This window comes from Oryctolagus cuniculus, chromosome 5, assembly GCF_964237555.1.
Source record: "Oryctolagus cuniculus chromosome 5, mOryCun1.1, whole genome shotgun sequence".
Classification (NCBI taxonomy): domain Eukaryota; kingdom Metazoa; phylum Chordata; class Mammalia; order Lagomorpha; family Leporidae; genus Oryctolagus; species Oryctolagus cuniculus.
This window is the reverse complement of record NC_091436.1, coordinates 31,964,788-31,988,029: the sequence shown is the minus strand read 5'-3', so window position 1 is coordinate 31,988,029 and position 23,242 is coordinate 31,964,788. Positions and strand designations below refer to the sequence as shown.

The following is a 23,242-nucleotide window of genomic DNA, read 5'->3' as shown; positions in this document are numbered from 1 at the left end:
TTTTATATGTAGAATAAAAATATAAGCAATCAACGAAGCACGTATAAGAATGTTTTTGTGTTTATGGGTTGGGGTTAATGATTCTTTTATAGTTTGTTTTTGTTACCTAATTAATGATAATGGCTACTGAAAGATAAAATTAGGTAAGTTATTTGAATAATTTTTTAATGACTCAGAACTGGTAGACCTTCAGGACTTAGAATTGAATAAAAATGTTTTCACATTCTGTCATCCTCAGTCTACTTACTCCTTTTAATACTGTTTTATAACTATAGTAGTTTACTTTTGGTATTAGGTTATAATTTTCCATGTAGTGGGCAGTTGTCTTTTCTTGTTTGAAACTGGTATAAAGAGGTGGTTAATTCTTTGTTTTCCCTAGTATGGTGTCGTATGTGAATGTTCACACATGTTAGATACATAGAAAATTTTCCTCTCTGTAACTTGCAAGGAAGGACGTAACTTGATTGACCATCCTTACAGTGACCTGAGTGAGTGTCTCAGCTTTTGTTCAGGCAGGTTCTACTAGTGATTGTGGACACAGTCTTACTATGTGACATCTTCAGGGCCGATTCTTTTTTTCTTACATTAAGGGCAGAAAAGTACCTTATTGATATTGTTAATAAGATTACTATGTTATTACTGTTTTAAAAATTCTGAATTTCACTTAGATTAATATTTAAACTTATACTGGCTGTAACATAACACATGAGGCACAGTACTCTGTTTTAGTTTTTCTTGGCAACCCTTTTGTGCCCAGCTTTCAATAGTTGAAAAATGTTCCATATGTATATTTCTGCACAGTTCTGAGAATAAAATGGGGTAATATAGTGGAAATACTTTGCAAAAAAACCTGTAAAGAGTTATTCAGATGTAGTTATATTACAGTGCTGGTAAGACAAACATTGAAGAAATACAATTATAAAGGACAGCCTATTAAAGTATGTTTATTACTTCTCTAGAATATATTGCTTTTAAATTAGAAATTTTTAATCTTTGATATTTTTCATTAGTTGTATTTGTACATAGAAATAACAAAATTGTTAAATTTTTATATAAAAATTATTCTAACGATGTTATTATTTAAATTATACTTATGATTATAGCAATCATATGTTTTCTTAAAGTTGTTAGGTTATATAATTATATATGTGTATATGATCACATACAGAAATCCTTTATATTTGTAAGAATCATTTTTAATAGTATGAAATTATGTTTAATTTCTCCAAAAGAGCAACATTTTGGAAATATTTTATTCCAGATAAACTCTAAAAAGCTGAGCCTAATTGGAGAATATAAAAATAAAATTTTTTCCTGTAGGTGGATATGTAAAAAACCAAAAGATTTTTGCCTCAAATAAAAGCATGTCAGATTCAAGGAACATACTTTTAAGTAACATCCCTGACTAAACTTACGTTTGTAATAATGTTATGGAATGACCATGGGAAGTAGCATGTTGTCATTATAGCTAAGTTCAATTTTGTTTCTGTTTTCTGCAGTTTTCACCATTTCACGCTTCAGTACTGGCCTCTTGCTCTTATGACTTTACTGTAAGGTACAGTGGTTTTTAATACATTTCACTGCGAAATAAAATACTAAGTAGCAATTTTGTGTTTTTGCAACTTTTATCAAAGATAGTATGTTTGCCTTTCTATCAGGAAAATAATCTGAGCTGGGCACATGTGAGTATTTACCACTAGGACTGGTTTTTTCCTGCTTTCATGATCCTGCCACATATATGAGTAAATTCTTTCTATTCAAAGATAAGCTTAGTTTCTCTGCTTAAAAGCCTGTTATTCCTGTCTAATTTATTGGCAGTTGTCTCTAGTACAAGGTTAAATAATTCCTGGTGTTAAAGAAAATGTCTTTGGTGTGGAATTAAGATAAATTATACAGACAGAAATATATTTCTTTATCAATGCTGTGATGGACTCATGTTTTCTTTTTTAAAAATAAGTAATGAATCTTAAATTTTGTGGAAAGCTTTTTTTAGCATCTATGGAGATCATCATGCTGTTTTCTTCTCAGAGCCACAACATCAGTGTACTATAATAAGGGATTGATCCAACTGTGCATTCCTAGACTAACTCCTACTTGTTCTTTGTATCTAATTTTCTTGTTGTAGTGTTGATTCTGGTTGCTGATGTTTGATTTAGAGCTTTTGCATCAGTATTCAAAGGTGGTATTAATCTGTAACTTTTTTTTTTTTTTTTTTTTGGCATTTGTAACTGTATTTTACTTGGTTCAAAGAAAAGAATTAAGGCATTTTCCTTCATGTTCAAAATTCTGGAACAATATTTGCAGCATTCAGGTGATTTGGTCTTTGAAGCTTTCTAAGAATTCCTGTGATATTAGCTGCTATGTCCTTTTTTTGCCCAGTACTTTTTTCTTAATTTTTAAAAAATTTCTTCTATGGAAATGGAAATGTTTGTTTAAGCTTTCTATTTCTAATGGGATAAATTTTAGAAATTACCCTTTATGTGTAATTTTTCAGATTTGTATAGATTTGTGTACTGCTTTATGCTTTTTAAATTACTTTTTCCAATGGTTATTTCACTCTTGTCATTTCTAAGTTTTAATATTGTGAATACTCCCTTGATCAAGTTATATAGTGATTTGTGTTGCTATTTTTCTTTAGCAAATGGAATTTTGATTTTTTTTTTGACAGGCAGAGTTAGACAGTGAAAGAGAGACAGAGAGAAAGGTCTTCCTTCCATTGGTTCACTCCCCAAATGGCCGCTACGGCTGGCGTGCTGCGCTGATCCGAAGCCAGGAGCCAGGTGCTTCCTCCTGGTCTCCCATGCGGGTACAGGGATCAAGCACTTTGGGCCATCCTCCACTGCCTTCCCAGGCCACAGCAAAGAGCTGGACTGGAAGAGGAGCAACCGGGACAGAATCTGGTGCCCCAACCGGGACTAGAACCCAGGGTGCCGGCACCGCAGGCAGAGGATTAGCCTAGTGAACCATGGCGCTGGCCGGAATTTTGATTTATTAGAATTGTTTTTCTATTCTTTCCTTTATTCTGCTTTTATTTTTGCTTCCTTCTGGGTACTTTCTTCTTCTTCTTTTTTTTTTTTTTTTTCCAGTTTTTTGACCTGGGAGTTTATTTTTATTCTTTCATTTTGTTAAGTGTTTAAAGCTATAGATTTTCTTTTGTTTGCTATTTCAATTATAGCTTAAGATTTCTGATACATAATTTTTCATTATCATTTTAAAAATGAAGAAGTTCTGCTTGCCTTTCCCCTTCTTCTAACAGTTATATAATAGGAAAGTGCTGTAACCTACTTAGGTTCTCCATGTCAGTGCTCACCTTCTACCCCAAACATTTCCAGACTGAAACTGTGGAGCCAGATCATTGGCTGCGGGTTAGAGCTCTGCATGTGGAGATGAAGGCCATTCACTTACTGGAGATTCAGTCTGTAAGAATGAATGAGCCAAAGGGAAATAAGTGTAGAGAAAGAAGAGCAAAAGGAGTATTTTTGGAAGGAAAATGGTGTGTGAAGGCAGAGGAGAACAGCCTGCTAGGAACAGGAAGAGACCTGGAGCATGCTGTGTGTCATAGAAAATGCAGGAGGAGAGGGCTTAAGCAAGATGAGGATGGCTGGGGCTGTGAGATCCTCCAGATAGGCTGGACAGGAGGAAGAGGGAGGCTAGGATCCACTCACATGTAATGTCACTCGTGGGATCAACAGGGATTTCCAGATATGGAATCTAGTTCTTGAATTTCAGAACCTTCCTGGTGTTTGAAACTGGTCATGAGATGGCATTAGCAATGGAGAGGATGTGTAATCTTTTGCTGATATCATCATCTTCAGTGTCCTTGACAGATTTAATTGGGTTTTTCTGACTTGTGTGTGCTATCAACTTAGGGACATCTTAAATCTCTCTAGGTGTTGTTTATGATTAAAGGAGACGACCTACTGACAACCCATGCTTGGTTTTGGAATTGTCATCATGATCTTAACCTACTCCCTGTTTTGTCTGTATACTTCAGTACCTCTAAGCACCTGGTTAGGAAATGCCTTACTTTTGTGGGTGTAAATTTTTCTGAATTTCCAACTGTATTCCTCTTAAAATCTTGTAGGTATCAAATCATTCTCAGAAATCATCACAATTTTTGGCTCACAGTCTAATTTCCCTCTACTTTTCAGAATTAGGCTTTGCTTCTTTTTTGAGCACTGAGCAAGTCTGTAGATTGGGGGATAGATTTTCTTTTCTTTTTTTTTTTTCAAATATTTATTTTTATTTATTTGAAAGATAGAGTTACAGAGAGAGAGGTCTTCCATCTGCTGGTTAACTCCTGAGATGGCTCCAACGGCCAGAGCTGTGCCGATCCGAAACCAGGAGCTTTTTCCAGGTCTCCCACATGGGTGCAGGGGACCAAGGACTTGGGCCATCTTCTACTGCTATTCCAGGCCATAGCAGAGACCTGGATCGGAAGAGGAACAGCCAGGTCTTGAACCGGCACCCATATGAGATGCTGGCTTTTCAGGCCAGGGCATTAACCCACTGTGCTACGGCGCCGGCCCTTGGGGGGATAGATTTTCAGTACTCCTGAGCAAGAGATGCTGAGCAAGAGATAACTTAGGTCCTGATTGTGAGACATGCCAAAAAATTAAAGGTGTGACAGCTGTATTTGTGAGCATGTGGAATCATTGAGATGATAGCTACATAATAGGAGGGCTTTAACATAAAGCTGAAAAGGATATTTCAGTAGGTGGTTGTCCTGTGTAACATAGAGACCAAGTTTCTTTACATGTAATATGGAAATTAGTAGTATTTGGGAGGACAGAGAGGCAGAGAGAGGGAGAGAAAAAGGGAGAGAGGTCTTCCATCCTCTGGTTCACTCCCCAAATGGCTGCAGCAGCTGGAGTTGGGCCAAACTGAAGCCAGGAGCCAAGAACTCCTCTGGGTCTCCCATGTGAGTGCAGGGGCCAAAGGACTTGGGCCATCTTCTACTGCTTTCCCAGGCCATAGCAGAGAGCTGGATTGGAAGTGGAGCAGCCTGGACTTGAACTGGCGTCCGTATGGGTTGCTGGCACTGCAGGCAGTGGCTTTACCTACTAGGCCACAGAGCTGGTCCCCTGTTCTCAACTTTTGTGTCTCTGACCACGTCCTGAACCCTATTGCCTATAATCTCAGCAAAAGACTATACATCTCCTTAAATATAATCATGGAAATCAAGCACAAGCTCTATCAGTTTCCGCCTACAAATTTATATAAATCTATACCTCTTCATTTCTCTTTCCTTAATTGCAGCCTTGGACATGAGTGGTCTGGATGCCTGAAACTCCTGTGTCTCCAGGACTTTACTCCCTGACATTGCTTCTTCCTCCTGTATCATCAGCTTGCAACTCCATTGACTTTTCTCCTCAGCCTGCAAATCCTTCCTGTATCCTGTGCTTTCCTTTTCCTTTTCTCCCGTGTTTTTGTTTCCTTTTTAGCCACACTTTTAGTGTCTGCTTAAGTTTCCTTTCATAGGCCCATTCTCAGCTCCTCATAGTCCCAGGGCACTCCACTGTGGAGGTCTTACCCTATATTATGAGGCTATAAAATGGATCCACATCACTGATTAAACAGGGTTAATTATACTGAAGAGATTTTTATGCTTTGCTTTTGAAGTGCTTTGGCATGAGTAATTCATTTATGATCGATTATGATTTTTCTTGGCAATCATTATGCTTACTCAGGAATTCTTGTGAAGAAAAAAAAATCTAACCTAGAAATTGCTTTCACATGGAATGAAATGTTTCCAAATACCAATTTATCTATCAATAATGTTATTACATTAATTTTAAATATAATGAAATTTAGTTCATGTAAGATTATTTAAAATTTTCCACTCAGAGGCATTAGACCCTTGGAAGCATATAGGCTCAGACACTTAGGGTTACATGTACACTTACTCCTCAGCCCACCCTGGCTTCAGCCTCCACTGCTCTACCCAGGTCGCTCTGGCAAGAGCCACCAGCGGTCTGTGTCGTACCAAATCTGGTCCACCTGTCAGCACTTGTCATGCTGAGCCTTGCTGCCGTATCACACTGTTGATGAGACGTCCCTTCCAGAAATTTCCTGTCCCTTGTTCTCCTCTGACCCTTTCTTCTTGTGCTTTGTTGTGGCCTCTCCTTCCTTCCCGTTAACCATGACAGGGTCCCTTTGGCTTAGCTCTCATTTACACACCCAATATGAGCCAAGACTCCCAGCCCCTGTCTCCAGCTGTGCCCTCTTTGGGCTTGCGCCTTAGCCCTTCAAATTCAGCTATCCGAGTGCTGGCCATTGGCCCTGAGTGTCCCCCAGGCATGTCTCACACTGAGCTCCTTGTTTCCTGCTGGTCTTGCTTGTTTATCTGTCAGCTAATGGTGACATTATTCCTCATCAAACAAACTCTGAGACCTGGAATTCTCCCTCTTCTGAGAGATTGATAAATATTTTTCCAAATATGAAGCAGAGTGCAAAACTTTTTAAACCAAATTCCTTCACAGGCACTAAAAAGAACAGTGTCATTTCATTTGCAGAAATAGAATTTTAATTTTAACATACATTGTAGCTCTAGCAGTACTGTTTTACCTCTATACGAAGTATAACTGGAGGCTAGAAATTGTGCATTCCAATATTGGATTATCACTTATAAAAAGGAAAATAAATAAAAAGGGAAATCAAATCATTTGAAAAACTTTCATTTTTGGATATATTCATTATGTGTATGAACTTGAATATCTGTAACTCAGCACATGCTGACAAGACTTTAATTGCACTAATGATTTTTTGTGAATCCAGTCTCATTATTTCTGTGTGGTGACCACCAAATGGAAAGGTCAAAAAAAGTGCGTTTTTGGTCGAATTTTATCCCACGTGATATGAGTTAAATTTATCCTCTGAAGAATTTTACATCTGATTGAATTGGTGTTTTTAGTGCCAGAAAAATAATTTCAGCAGAAAAAAAAAGATTTATGGTATAAGACCAATAGTAAGCTATTTAGTTTTTAGCACTGATAATTACACAGCTATCATTGTTAGATTTTGGATAGCTACTCTGTATAATGCAGGCTCTTCCAATATAAGTGCCCATTGTTAACATTTTGTTTAGTTTTTTAAACTTATTCATGTGAAAGGTGGAGTTACAGAGAGACACAGAAAGATTATCCGTCTGATGGATTATTCCTCTAGTGGCTGCAACAGCTATGGCTGAACCAGGCCAAAGCTGGGAGCCTAGCACTCCATCAAGGTCTCCCACATGGGGCAGAAGCCTAAGGACTTGGGCCATCTGCTGCTGCTTTACCAAGCACATTAGTAGGGAGCTTGATCAGAAGTGGTGCAGTCAGGACTTGAACTGGTGCTCATATGAGATGCTGGTGTTGCAGGCAGCAACTTAACCTGCTGCCACAACACTGGGCCCTAGTTTTTCAAACTTTAAAATTTTCATTCTAGCATTTTCATATAACATTTGGTGGGTGTTATATCAAAGTTGAAGATTCATGGGTATTTTAGTGTTATGAAATGCAAGTTTTGTGTTTGTTTTGTGTAGATGTGTATCATACCCTGTAGAGGAAGAAGCTTTGAGTTCTTTACTTATTTAGTAATTCATTATGTTTCACTAAATAATGAAAATCTACCATGTCATATATAACATGGCACTTTCTATTATTTACCATGGTTTTAGTTAAAGAAAAACTTCAACCTTTATGAAAAATATCAGAACTTCCTTCTGGTAATGAGCACTGTACTGCATGAAAGTATACATTCATTCTTTCTAAATTTCACTCAGGTTGGTACAGAATCTAATATGTTTCATAGTGAATGAGTTCCATCCTTCTCTGAATGTCATCATCAAAGACTGTGGCTCATTATCTTCCTCCTGGTGTAGCCTCTCTTAGGTTACTTCTCTTCCTTGTCGAGCCTTATTGGCTTTATTAACCATCCATAAGCATGAGTTGAGCTCTGAATGGCTGTTTTGGGTTTCTTATCAAGCAGATCATTTGATAAGCAATCAGAAATCAGTAAACCAGGTATGTCTGGCTGCCAAACGAAGGTAAAAGCTGCTTCTGTTATGTGTTTTCTTTAGAGAGAGTAACAGTTTATCATTTCCACATGGTAGTGTATACTTCTCAGATATTTAAAGATGTAAATTCCATAAATTGATAAAGCTAAAAAGATCATGGAAGAGCAGGCGCCGTGGCTCACTTGGCTAATTCTCCGTCTGTGGTGCCGGCACCCCAGATTCTGTCCCGGTTGCTCCTCTTCCAGTCCAGCTCTCTGCTGTGGCCTGGGAGGGCAGAGGAGGATGGCCCAATTTCTTGGGCTCCTGCACCCGCATGGGAGACCGGGAGGAAGCACCCAGTTCCTGGCTTCGGATCGGCGCAGCGCTGGCCGTAGCGGCCATTTGGGGAGTGAACTGGAAGGAAGACCTTTCTCTCTGTCTCTCTCTCACTGTCTAACTCTACCTGTCAAAAAAAAAAAAAAAAAAAAAATCATGATAGCCTCAAATAAGGTAACATTCTTTGGTTTCATGATACTTTTGTAAGTATTCTAACCCTTAAATCAAAATTAAAAATTTGTGATCTTTCGTAATAATAAAACAAAATAACCACTTCATTTTTAAAGATTTTTTTGGTGAAAAAAACATGAAGTGAATTTTAGTTTTAATGATACCCAGCTGTAGTCATCCACAGTTTGTATGATGGGAATCTCTCTCTGCCCATACCTGCAGCACTAATGTTTCCAGCTCAACTGTTAAGCTACTTTTCAGTTACAAAATTGTACAGCTGTGCTCTGCTTTAACATCAAGCATGTTTATAGAATATCTTATATGACAGCCCTTGTAATAGACATTTTGGAATTCTTACTGGGGAAATGATAAGAATAAAGACTTGGAGAAAAGTACGAACACGCCTGAGGGAACCCTGATCGTGTCAGTTTCGTTCATGTAATGGGAGATTATATGGTCACAAATGCAAGTATAGATATGGAGTCATAGAAGGTACATATTTAATGAAGTACTCGGGGGCTGGCACATTCCCTAGTATCATAGCAGTTAGGACCACAGGCTGTGGAGCCAGACTGCCTGCTAATACTTAAATAATTATGCTGAGCAAGTTATTTTAAAACCATATAGCTCCTCGTCCAAAAGCTGGAGATAACAGTTCCTACCGCGTAAGTTCTGTGATGAGCTAATATACACAGTTGCTGGAGCATACTAAGTGCTGGGTAACTGTCTGGCAGAATGAGTGGTGATAGAAGACTAGTTTCCTTGGGTCTGAGGTCCATTTCAGCTTTAGCCTTCAAAGGTGAACTACTCATTTTTGTTTTATGGTAGTGAAAGCAAACAGTCGCAGCATGGCCTTTTGTTGTCATCTGCTTCTTTCGGGGGAGAGGCAAGTACAAAGTAGGGTAGGAAGATCTCTAGAATCATCTCTGTCCCTCCACTTACCTTATTCTCTAAAGACCTTTAGGCAAGTTCAGTGGGTTAGACACCTGTTACAAGGTGGAGTGAGCATGTGGCCCTTTGAGTGAGACTTGGGATGAAAGGCTGCCTCCTCCATTTACTGGCTGGGAAGTGGTGCTTACCTGGTGACAGTGTTCAGAGGGTTAAATGAGGTAGTATCCATAGATGCTCTTTTTTTTTTTTTAAAGAGTTATTTATTTATTTATTTTATTTTATTTTTGACAGGCAGAATGGATAGTGAGAGAGAGAGAGGCAGAGAGAAAGGTCTTCCTTTTCTGTTGGTTCACCCCTCAATGGCTGCTGCGGCCGGCACGCTGCGGCAGGTGCACCACGCTGATCCGAAGCCAGGAGCCAGGTGCTTCTGTTGGAAAGTCAGAGTTACACGGAGAGAGAAGAGGCAGAGAGAGAGAGAGAGAGAGAGAGAGGTCTTCCATCCACTGGTTCACTCCCCAATTGGCCGCGACAGCCGGAGCTGCGCCTATCTGAAGCCAGGAGCCAGGGGCTTCTTCCAGGTCTCCACGTGGGTGCAGGGGCCCAAGGACTTGGGCCATCTTCTGCTATCCCAGGCCACAGCAGAGAGCTGGATTGGAAGAAGAGCAGCCAGGACTTAAACCAGAGCCCATATGGGATGCTGGCACTTCAGGCCAGGGCGTTAATCCGCTTCGCTACAGCGCCGGCCCCCGTAGATGCTCTTGACTTGTAGTAAGCGCTAAGAATAATGGCAGGTGTTTGGAATGAGAATACTCAGTAATGCGTTTCCTGTTTTATCTTGTGTGTAAGTACCTTAGGGAGAGTTGGGTATTAATCATTTATGCCTTAATGCCCTACCCACTCTACATTAAGACAGTTGCATTGCTTAAACTCACCAAGGAGCTTTGTCATGGACAATTTTATCACACTGTGAAGGTGAGGTAGGGGAAGTGAACCTGGTGAACCTGGTGCAGCATGAACCAGAACAGTGGTCACACAGTGTGAAGTTGAACATAGGGGGCGTTTTGTTTACATCCATAGCCAAGTGACCGTTTCTACTTCATTGCCACCTATTTAAATCTTTTCCTCTAAATTACTGCAGTAGTACCTATATAGGTTTAAAAAGTATATTTATATATTATAAAATTTAATTTAGTTACATTTAATTTCTTATGCACACAACTCCTCCCTGAGGCTTTTTTGTCAATCATGAGATGTATTGTCCTTTTTTTGCTGTTTTGCTATTTTTTTAAGAAAAAGGTTTATTTATTTGAAAGGCAGAGTTACAGGGAGAAATGGAGAGTGAGGGAGAAAGACACCTTCCATCTGTGTGTTCACTCCCCAAATGGCATCAATAGCCAAGGCTGGGTCAGGCTGAAGCCAGGAGGCAACACCATCTCAGTCTCTCATGTGGGTAGCAGAGGCCCAAGCACTTGGACCATCTTTCACTGTTTTCTCAGGTGTATTACCAGGGAGCTGGATTGGAAGTAGAGCAGTGGGGACTTGAACCAGTGCTCAAGTGGGATGCCGGTATTGCAGGAAGTGGCTTAACCTGCTATGCCACAATGCCAGCCCCGAGATAAATTGTTAGGAAATGTAAATGTCAACAAAGATGGAAAGCTTCTTACATAGTGCCCAGCCCACATTAGAGACACAGTAACTTTTATTTTCTTTTTCAATCCCATATACTCAAACATATATTCTTCAAACTTTATCTATAGTACCATATTATTATAAATATATTTCTGATCAAAATTGCTAAAACTCAGCAAAATCACAAAGACTCTGAAGTCATGATATCTGTAATTTATTTTTAAAAGCTTTAGCAAAAATACTGTTTTATGTTGGGGCTGGCATTTTGGCATAGTGGGTAAAGCCACTGCCTAGAATGCCTGCATCCCATGTGGGTGCTGGTTCATGTCCCAGCTGCTTCACATCTGACCCAGCTCCCGGTTAATGGCCTGGGAAAAGCAGCAAAAAAATGGCCCAAGTTCTTGGACCCTTGTCTCCCATGTGGGAGACCCAGAAGAAGCTTCTGGCTTCTGTCGGGCCCAGCCTCATGTGTTGCAGCCATGTGGAGAGTGAACCAGTAGACAGAAGATCTCTCTCTGTTTCTCCCCTTATGTCTATAACTCTGACTTTCAAATAAATAAATGTCTTAAAATTATTTTACATAAGTTTGTGAAGAGGGAGAAAGATAAAATATAAAATTTTTTAACAGTTGGCAAACTAGATGAAGGGTATTAGGTGTTTGATTTTTTTTCTTAAGGTTGATAATTTTTTAAAGATTTATTTTTATTTATTTGAAAGAGTTACAGAGAGAGGTAGAGCCAGAGAGAGAGAGAGAGAGAAGTCTTCCTTTCCATTGGTTCATTCCCCAAATGACCGCAATGGCCAGAGCTGAGCTGATCCGAAGCCAGGAGCCAGGAGCCAGGAGCCAGGAGCCAGGAGCTTCTTCCAGGTCTCCCTTGTGTGTGCAGAGGCCCAAGGAGTTGAGCCATCTTCTACTGCTTTCCCAGGCTATAGCAGAGAGCTGGATCAGAAATGGAGCAGCTGGGTCTCGAACTGGCACCCGTATGGAATGTGGGCACTGCAGGCCAGGGTTTTAAACCACCGCGTCACAGCGCCGGCCCCAAGGTTGATAATTTAAAAAAAAAATCAGAAAAAACTGAATTGCATTTGTTCATGCAAAATAAGCCACTGAAGATGTTTCTAATGGCTTCTAATAAATTGACTTGTAGTATTTAATTATGAAATAAGATAAATGGCTATATTGTATTGCATAAGCAGGAAAATGATCTTTAATTGGATTGTAGACAACTGAGAATCTTAACACAGCCTCAGATACAGAAATACCTTTTGTCTTTGTCACCTTTACACTCACGGGATCTGCCTTTATATAGTAAGTGTCTTAACTTCGGTGTGGTTGATGGGCTTTTTTGATCCTTATGTTTATTAGCACAGAGATTTCCACAGGCAGATACTTCTCTTTCTTCCCCTTCCCCATAAAAAAAGGTCAGGCAAAGTCAACACATAGTATAGCTGAATATGTACTCTGTCTCACAGACCTTCCCTGTCAACTTCACCTGCTCCCCTTTCCCTGTGAAAAAAAGGTCAATCAGAGTAAACAGGTGAGACAGGCGGCTGAGTGTGAGCTCCTTCCTGCACGGTGTCAGACGCTCACTGCACCTGCTATAAATCTCTCTGCATTTGTGCTTCAAGCCATGTGAAGTGTAGCTCGTGATACGACACTCATTGTTAACATTTGCAGAAACTGTGGTTTCTTCAGGTGATGGGAGATTGTTTAATGTTCCATGCCTTTCAGATATCTTAGTAGATATAAATGTCTTTGTAACCCTGTCCCATTTTTTGCTTCATGGCAAAGGTTTGCAGACTTCACCGCTGACATCAGGAAAGCATCTCAATGGAGCCATCTTTGGTTTCCTTTCTAAAAATTACCATACAATCTTTAGCTTCCCAGATCTAATGCTTTTAAGGATGTTTTAGTACTGAATATATTTTGTGTTAATAAAGCACATAGCCTGATTATAGAATAGGATTCATCTATTTCATCCCTAGGACATGGATGTACCAAGTAAATGTTCACAGATATAAGTAAATTTAAATTGTATGGAAAATTACCATACCCTTTGGCTATAAAAGCTTGTAAACAATTGCATTTTATTATGGTTTCTACTCTACTAATGTGAAAGTAGTCATTAATAAGACTGATTTAAAGTGGAAAGCCCTGTTTGGATGAGGAAATACTTTACAGGGAGAAATCTCAGCTATTTTATTGTGTTTAAGTCAATACCAATGAGAGTGAAAATTGTGTCATATAATAACTTTGGAACCATTATATTGGTATCTTGATTGTTAGCTACAGTTATAGATAGACATTTCTGTTTTTCTCTGTAATCTGTTGTAATATGCAACATACTAATCTGAGTTTTATATACTTGTGTATTAAAGTATGGGTTATGAAGCAGTAACTTTCAGGTTTGTTGGTAAGTTAGTTTTGTAATATGTCTCAAAAGAGTGTTCCATTTAACTTGTGTAAATGAAAAAAAAAGCCTTCTGTTAATTATTGTTGTACTGTACTGGAAGGATCTTCTCATGAATTGAGGTATAATTTCATAAGCTAAATGTCAGGTGAAAAATGGAAATAATTTCCTATAAAACTAAACAACATACATTAATTAGAAAAGACTTTGTAGGACTTCTGATTTTAAGTAGCTTGATTTAAAACTACAGAACATTTTCAGTATTATTTAGAGCTAAATTTTTTCTTCAAGAATCAAACCAAATGCATGTCTAATTCACAACCTAATGCAAGCGCATGAATACACAGATAAATCTAAAAGGAATAAGGAATGTTAAGCCTTAGCGTAATGCCGGGTAAGTCACTGCTTTGAACTTTGAATTGTGCTGATTAGTTCCAACAGAAAATTTATGGATTTTCTCAATTTATATTATAATTTTTTGAAAATTCTGTTGTATAGTTTCATTAAGGCAACTGAGTAAATTTTGTTGAATATACAAGTATTTGTATTTTCTAATGTAGGTGATGTTGCTTTGCCTCATTTTCTGTGGTAGAAAGTCACAAGATAATATCAGAAAATGAAAAAAAATCAATGAATTCTGTGAGCACATTATTTAGAAATAGAGAGTAAAATATCAGAGGAAACAACTAGAAGAATCTCAAGTGATTGCCTCTGAGGTGAAGAGTTGATAAAGAAGTATGACAGGAAGCCTGTGGTTCTTTGTATAAGTCTTAATTCTAATCTGGCAATTATAGTTTTTTAAAAAATGGTAATTGAGCAGAAAACCCCAGTCTTTGCTTCACTTAGCCACTGGCACACATGCTAAACCTATTTATTCAGGTCAACTGTAGAAGGCCTTGGACGTTTACTGTGTTCCCTAAGAAGTCACAGATAAGTCAGTGACCCTTGAAGTCCATCCAGAAACCCTGATCTGGAATGTGGCAACATAAGTATTCTAAAATTAAATTCTTAGAGATTTGACTTACAGAAATGAACTCTACAAAGGATGAAAAAACCACAATTGTTAATCTGTTTTTATCTTAAGATTCAGCCGAGTCCCTTACCTTTCTCCACTGTATCATTTAGGGCAAGAGTGTACATAAACATGCATCATGTGCAAAATAGGAACCATTTGTAGCAGCTCAAATACAGAAGTGAAATAACAGTGTCAGGGTATGGGGTTCCTCAGAGCCCGGGGGAGCAAGACCAAGAGAGGTACCGCAGAGCCCGGGGTAGCAGGACCAAGGGAGGTACCGCAGAGCCTGGGGTAGCAGGACCAAGGGAGGTACTGCAGAGCCTGGAGTAGCAGGACCAAGGGAGGTACCGCAGAGCCCGGGGTAGCAGGACCAAGGGAGGTACCGCAGCTGCTTTCCTCCAAGTGCCTGTTTCATCACCCTTCCTTTTTCTGCAGACTGATTTGTTTTCTTTTTTCTTTCTTTCTTTTCTCAGGCTTGCACATGCAGTCTGCAGAAAAAAGAAAACAGTGATTTGCTGTGCTCTGTTTTTCTGTCTCCACGTTTGGCTGTGTGTCTCCCCACTTTCCTCAAGCCCCGTCCCTGTGTCACTCCTCCACGGAGGAGAGTTGTCTGATTAAGGAGTAGAGGAGACCATTGCGGGCTTTGCTGACATGCCACAGCCTGGCAGTGCCAGTGAGTTTATTCATAAGTGCCTAGCTGCCGAGATGAGGACATTAGGTATTTCATGGTGACAGAGATAATAAATGACCAGAGCTCAGGTGGCAACTGTTGTAAGTTTAATGATTTTCAGTATTTTGGCATGGAATGAAATTCAAACACAGCCTTGTCTGATCACATATTCCATCAGTACTTAGGTAAAATGCACTTTTGCTCCAGCTAGCCACATTCTGAGATTGGTTACAGTTCAAATGTACATAGACTATCCTTTTTTGAAAAGTAAAAATGTTAAGGATTTCTTTCTTTATTTGAAAGGCAAAGTGACAGAGGAGAGACAAATGTACACACAGGAAGAGAGCGAGTGAGAGATGAATCTTTCATCCTCTGGCAGTGCCCACAACAGCCAGGGCTAGGTCAGGCAGAATCGAGGAGCCAGGAACTCCATCTGGGCCTCCCATGTGGATGGCAAGAACCCAAGTACCTGGGCCATCGTCTACCACCCTCCATGTGTTTTAGCAGGAAGCTGAATGGGAAGCATGGAGTAGCTGAGGCTCACTGCAGTGTAAGATGTGGGAGTCCCAAGTGGCGGGTTAACCCATTGCACCACAACACGTGCCCTCATAGGCTGTTCTCATCACTGAAACTGTGATATTCTTTCATGAGGCAAGTTCTTCCAGTTTTGTTTTGTTTTTAGTAAAATATTTATTTGGAACTGAATTGCAAAAAATTATTTAATTACTGTTCAGTTTGTACTAGTAAACTATGAACAGACCTATAGAAGTTTTTCTTTTTTTCCCTTTTCCTTCTTGTTGAGATGTGGCATTCTTCAGAAAGTCATCTGCATGTCTGTGGATTGCAGCCATTAATATTCTCAGAGCAAGTCTTCCTTCAGCCTAATGGTTTTCTTCAATTTGTCAAAGTACTCTGACTCTGTGGTACGTGGTTCCTGGGCATAGTGTTTATTGTGGTGGAGTGGAGTCTACCTCTCTAAAATACTGATCTAATGACAGTTTTAATTGAAATAGAATAATTAACTCATTTTGATACAGAAACTTAAGTCTAAAACATATTATAGTTAACCTTGAACATTTGAAAACATGAAGAAACTTTAAAAAGTTGATGGAAGATGCATGCTGTCTTTTGGTTGTTTTGTTTGTTTTAAGATTTATTTATTTGAAAGGTAGAGTTACATAGAGAGAGAGGCAGAGAGACAGAAGTCTTCCATCTGTGGGTTTATGCCCCAAATGGCCATGACAGCTAGGACTGGGCGAGACCAAAGCCAGGAGCTTGGAGCATCATCCAGGTCTTCCATGTAGGTGTAGGGGCCCAGGCACTTGGGACATCTTCAGCTGCTTTCCCAGGCTATTAGCAGGAAGCTGGATCAGAAATGGAGCATCCAGGACTCAACTGGTGCCCATCTGGGATGTCAGCACTGCAGATGGCAGCTTAACCTGCTAAGCCACAGTGCCAGCCCCACATGCTATCTTTTAATTCAATTTTTTCACAGAAAATTTGAAGTCTCCTAGTATGGTGTGGTCTTTGGATGTTTGTGATAGATTGTACTAAAAGTCATCTTTGAAAATTTTTTGTTCTTTTCTCCATGTTAATCTTATATTCATTTAGCAGACAGTTGGTGCTTTTCTGTTTTAAACTTTATTTTGTTATTGTAAGTTCTGAACACAAAAACAAAAGTTTTCCAATCCTATGGCACAGATAAATGAACTAGCAGTCTATAAAATTTTTAAGTGAATGGAAGTTTAACACTTAACAAAATTGTTTAGCTAAACTACAATTTCTGTTTTTTAATCCCATCCAAAACTGACACAGACAATAAAATAATGGGATCATGATTCCATGTGTTTTACTTTGGGTGTATTCCTTGCAAAAGATTCAGAGTCTGTGGGTATAAAAAGAACGGATCAGTTGAGTGATACATAAGTTAGGAAGAGATAACAGTAGATGAGAGGATGTAGGAAGTGCATATAAAATATTGGAGAGGAAAGGGAATTCCTAAACTCCTTGTCATGGGAGTTCAGATTTATTCTGGCTCATAATTTTCTTAGTGTATTGGTTTTAAATGCAAATTGACTGGCTAATGGAGTCTTGGCATGGACTTTGGCTTATGGAATTTTCTATGTCCTTTGAGGGAAGCCTGATTTGGCAGAAGCCCTTTTGAACATTCACCTAAAAAATCCTTCTCACCCATTTTCTAAATTCTCAGGCCTGGCAGAAAAGTGAACGGCAGCATGTTTTGGTAAAATCATACTGGCCATGACGTCCATAGCCTGCGCTCTGGGCTGCCTTGGAGTAGTTGTATTACCATGAGTTGCTTAATCTCTTTGAGCTTATCTTCATCTCTAAAAATGAAAATTATTGTACCTATTGAATCCATCTTGAAAATTAGATTTTGTGATGATCAAAGGCAGTATAAAACAACGTGAAAGGGGCCGGCGCTGTGGCGTAGCAGATAAAGCTGCCGCCTGCAGTGCTGGCAACCCATGTGGGTGCTGGTTCGAGTCCCGGCTGCTCCACTTCCGATCCAGCTCTCTGCTATGACCTGGGAAAGCAGTGGAGGATGGCTCAGGTCTTTGGGAGACCTGGAAGAAGCTCCTGGCTCCTGGCTCCTGATTTCAGATCGGCCCAGCTCCTGCTGTTGCAGCCATCTGGAGAGTGAACCAGTGGATGGAAGACCTTTGTCTCTCTCTCTCTGCCACTCTGCCTTTCAAATAAATAAATAAATCCTTTAAAAAACAATGTGAAAGCACCATGCATACTTTGTGAAATGCTAGATGTGTTGATTCTTCCTTGCTGAGGAGAGATTGATAAAATGGCAAAGTCAGTCCTAGATCATCTGTGCTCACTGGTGGGCAGCTGCACCTAGCACTGACTCTGTGCCATTGCTTTTTGGCAGTAATATAGATGGGAGCAGCCTTTTCTTGATGAAGTTGCTGAGTTAATCAAATCCAGTTTTTTTTTATATATAGAAAGCTCTTATTTAATAAATACACATTTCGTAAGTACAACTTTTGGATTATAACGGTTCTTCCCTACATACCCCTCCTCCCACCCGGAGACCATCCCACCTCCTACTCCCTCTCCCATTCCATTCTTCATTAAGATTCATTTTTTAATTATCTTTATATACAGAAGAATTAAATCCAGTTATATGAAATAACTTTCCTGTGAAAGTCTCTGCCTATCCTATTCTTTGTGTCTAATACATTTGTCCATCCCGAGTTTTGCCTTCGGTTAGTGGTTGGAGCCACAGTGTAATACTTTCTTACCAGTAACAAATTTCAGATCTGTAGGTCTCACAGTGTTGGTCCTGGGCTAGCTGCCTCAGCATCAACTGGGAGCTGGCTTCTAATGCAAGTTCTGTTTTACGATTTTTTTCTTATTTATTTTCTATCCTTTCTGCAGAGAGCCTGAGTTTGGGATTAACAAGCCCTCCAGGTAATTCTGATTCAAATCTAAGTTTGAGAATCACTGGATTAGATCAGTGATTCTCAGTGGGTGATGACTCCCACCCATGTCAGGAGGCTCAACTTTGGCTGTTGATTATAATCACCTGGAGAATGTTTGCACCTCCTAATGCCCATGCCATACCCCAGAGCGGTTAAATGACAGTTTCTAGCTTGTGGCTCTCATACATCAGTATTCTGGAAAAAAAAAATTTCAGTTGATTCCAAGGTAGTCAGGGTTGAGAACCAGTGCCATATTGGCTTTTTCCTTCTGCTCACTTCCTGCCTGAAAGCACTGTTGTTTCTAATGGGAATTGAGCAAATCTTTGTCGAGACAAGGTTGGGAAGTACTGCTTTAGTTGGTGGTATCCAAATAGCCAGTAAGGTATCAACATGCCTGGAAAGAAGGTTCTGGATCCCTCCATTGGAATTTTCAGACGCAAAGTTGAGGAATGTTTATTTCCTGAATGTCTGATATAATGAATCCTTGGGCTGTCATTTCAGAGCTATATCTGTGGAAGATTAAAAAATTATTTGTGAGGTTGGCCTTTGTTATTTGTCTTGTCCTTCATATTCTCATTTGGTTTATTAATTTATTCATTCCTTTGTGAAACATTCTTTGTGTGCCCATATGTGAGACTCTTTTATACAGCAAGATGAATAGGACAATATCCATGAATTCAGGGAGGTTAGTGCCAGGTAGAGATGGATCTCTAAAGTAATAAATGCATGGAGGTTTTTATTATAAGTGCTGCAGTAGAGGTTGGAACCTGGACGTCATTTTTTATTTCTTCTATTCCATTAACCACCTGGTCTTGTTCATTCTTCTCCCTGAATATGCATGTATCTCCAGTTCCTCAACCTCTCTTCATCATTGTCACCACCTTAAGTATAAGCTGCTATCATCTCTTCATAACCACCGATTTCCCTGTGCTAACTCTTGGGCCCTTAAGTCTGTTCTTCTTTAAAGACAAAAGTGACCACATTAAGCAAAACAGGCAGTGCTTGGGGAAACTGCTTATTGGGGCACACAGGAATCCTCTCTACTGTCTTCACAATTTTTCCATAAATTTAAAACTTTTCTGAAAATTACTAAAAAAAGTTTTAAATAAGGCAAAACAAACCATATAAATTGCTGCTTAAAACCCTTCAGTGAGGTAGGCAGTTGGCCTAGTGGTTAAGATACTGGTTGGGTCACCTGGGTCCAACGTCAAAGTGCTCGGGGAGCCCAGGCTCCATTTCTGCTTCCAGTAGTCTGCTGATGCATACCCTTGGAGGCACTTGTGATGGCTCAAGTGGCGGGTCCTTGCCATCCACGTGGGAGACCTGGATTGAGTTCCTGGATCCTGGATTTGGCCCGTGGTCCTAGCCATTGCAGGCATTTGAAGATTGAAATAGTGGATGAGAGGTGGTTTCTCTTTCTCTCTCTCTCTCTCTCTCTCTCTCCTTTTCAAATAAATTAAAAAAAATAAGAATTACTTTATAAATTAATGAATCTCCAGTGTTTTAGGGAAGAGTTGAGGATTGTTTTGTTTAAGAGAAAAATCTCAAATTCTTCAAACGGCTTATAAGACCTGTGTGATCTGGCCCTGTTTACCTCCCCTGGTGACATTTTTCTCCTCTCCTGGTCCAGGTCCCCCAGGTTGTCTCTGTCACAAGGACCAGGCTCCTTGCTGACCAGGGGGCAAGCTTCTCTGCTGCTGCTGTACACCTGACCAAATCCTCAACCTTGAGCTTTCAGCTGAATGTCGCTTCTTTGTGTTGTCATTCTTATTTCATCCTGCATTTTCTCCTGGAGTATTTGACAATTGTAGTTACTCATACATTTATGTTTTGGTGATTTTTCAAAACAAACAAAATGAAATAGTGTATTCCACCAAACAGTTGCACGAAGGCCGAGGCCATTGATCGTTGCTCTTTAGACTGTTAGACCCAAGCAGTGGAAGCAGAGGGGATTATAATGGTGCATTGTGCCTAAGATTATAAAACACAACTGAAATTAATGTACATGCAAGGCATTGAAAAATCACCTTACATTTCCCTATACTTTTCTCATAGTTAGCAAAGATTGGCAAAGAATTAATGCCTAACTCATGTAAGTTAAGGACAGGAAAGAAAAAGGAAGAGCTTAAGATAGTTTAAACCCTCTGCTGAATTCATGTATTGGCTACGTTTCAAAACTATTACTGCAGAAATTTCAGATTACATTTGAGTAAAATAGAAGTAATTGCAGCCTAATTTTTGAAATAATAGAGTGCTGCATACTTGGTTTGTTAAATAATTGTGGAACCAAAAGACAAAAAGTAACTCACCCAAGTTGTATTCTGATGTTGCATTATGTTCTCCAATTTAAATGAAAAATGTCCATATAGTTCTGTAATATTTTAATCACTGGAGGCCTAGCAAGTCTATTTACTTCCCATGAGAGCGCTTAAAGAGTGAGTAATTGCATCAGCAAAGAGACAAAAAGGCACCAGGTTGTATTATATACTAGACTAAAACAAACATTTCACTTAAATATAGTGTGTCTTATGGACCACTTACTGGTAGATGTAGTTTGACTGCTCCCAATAAAAAGGAGCCCATTTTACGTGTGTGATAGGTGCTGAACACATAGCACTTAAGAGACCCTTGAGTCCAGAAGAAAGTTGCAGGGAGAGACTCCTTGCCTGTTCCCAGAGTTGAGAACATGAGAAAACCTGGAGAAACACCCCCCTTCCTCCTGTCAGCTCCTCCCCTTGACTCACCCTTGCTTGGTGGAACTGGCATGGAGATACATAGAAAATGCATGCAAATCAGGCTATTAACAGTGGTTAGCAGCGGAGGGAATGAGGAAAGAACTACATATATTTCTTTTGTTACTAAAAAGCCAGTAGCAGTTTAAACATAAATTATAGTGTACTGACGTTTTGCTTAGCTTTTGGCTTTCTCAACCTAGTTTGTGTAATTTACTATATTTAAAAATAATTTTTAGGGACCGGCATTGTGACACAGTGGGTTAACCCACAACATGCAATGGGGGATCCCAATTGGGTGTCAGTTCCAATCCAGGCTGCTCTGTTTCCCTGCTGATGCATCTAGGAAAGCAGCAGAAGATGGCCCAAAAACTTTGATTTCTGTACACACATAGGAGACCCAGATGAAGCTCTTGGCTCCAGGTGTCGGCCTGGCCTAGCCCTGCCTGTTGGGGCACATTTGTGGGGAGTGAACCAGCAGATGGAAAATCTCTCTTTATCTCTCCCTCTCTGTATAACTCTGCCTTTCAAGTACATCAAATATTTTTTTTTTGACAGGCAGAGTTAGACAGTGAGAGAGAGAGACCGAGAGAAAGGTCTTCCTTTTCGGTTGGTTCACCCCCCAGATGGCCGCTCCGGCCAGCGTGCTGCGCCGATCCGAAGCCAGGAGCTAGGTGCTTTCTCCTGGTCTCCCATGGGATGCAGGGCCCAAGCACTTGGGCCATCCACTGCCCTCCCAGGCCACAACAGAGAGCTGGACTGGAAGAGGAAAAACTGGGACTACAACCCAGCACCCCAACCAGGACTAGAACCCAGGGTGCCAGAGCTGCAGGCAAGTGAGCTGTGGCACTGGCTCAAATAAATTTTTTGGAAATGATTTTTAAAAATTGTAAATTTTTGGGCCGGTGCCACGGCTCACTAGGCTAATCCTCCGCCTTGCGGCGCCGGCACACCGGGTTCTAGTCCCGGTCGGGGCGCCGGATTCTGTCCCGGTTGCCCCTCTTCCAGGCCAGCTCTCTGCTGTGGCCAGGGAGTGCAGTGGAGGATGGCCCAAGTGCTTGGGCTCTGCACCCCATGGGATACCAGGAGAAGTACCTGGCTGCTGCCTTTGGATCAGCGCGGTGCGCCGGCTGCAGTGCGCCGGCCGCGGCAGCCATTGGGGGGGCGAACCAACGGCAAAGGAAGACCTTTCTCTTTGTCTCTCTCTCTCTCACTGTCCACTCTGCCTGTCAAAAAATAAAATAAATAAATAAATAAATTGTAAATTTTTAAAATTATTTTTAAATTATTATTTTAAATTATTTTAATTATTTTAAATAATATTTAAATTATTTTAAATAGATATTTAATTATAAATATTATTTATTTTAAATATTATTTAAATTATTTTAAATAAATAAATTATTTTAAATAGATACATGTTAATACAAATTTCTTCTGATTTTCCTGGCTACTGATCCCCTTGAGGTTAAGAATTTTGAAGCCTAAGTTCCTCATGTTAAGCAAATCCTCTCCAGCCAAAGGCTGGCTTCATTATTCCATTTACTGCTATACTTTCCAAGTTTTTGTGATGGTTGTTGTTTGTTTTATGTTTTATGTAGGACTTTCAGTTGCTTTTAAAATGCTGAACTAGGCACCTAGTGAGCATGCTGTTGAAAATGAACCTCTCGTGATTTTTACACCGTAAGGTATATGCTTTGTGTACCTGTGATTTCTGTCAGAACTGTGAAGTGGTAGAATGGAGAGGAGTGTTTCTCTGCGATTCACTACACTAACCCTCTCTCTACCAAAGAGCCTCTTTAGAGTTAACTTGCATTTTGTTTGATGAATTTTTTGCAGAAAGTAAGACTGATACTAGATGGTCTATCCCAAGGTTAGAATCATGATGTCTGTGACTCTGGTGTAGAATTCTCTGAGGTCTTGACTGCCCATTTAGTTGTGTATTAGAGCAGATTCA

At 39.8% G+C, this 23,242-nt stretch overlaps 1 protein-coding gene across 1 annotated transcript in view; it reads left to right on the top strand.

Annotated features, from left to right (window-relative positions):
• The window catches only part of PEX7 (peroxisomal biogenesis factor 7), an 80,058-nt gene that overhangs the window by 34,265 nt on the left and 22,551 nt on the right, over positions 1-23,242 (top strand). Inside the window, exon 8 of the mRNA XM_002714756.5 lies at positions 1,500-1,555. Within this exon, the coding sequence (XP_002714802.2) occupies positions 1,500-1,555 (56 nt within the window). The remainder of the gene's footprint in view (positions 1-1,499; positions 1,556-23,242) is intronic.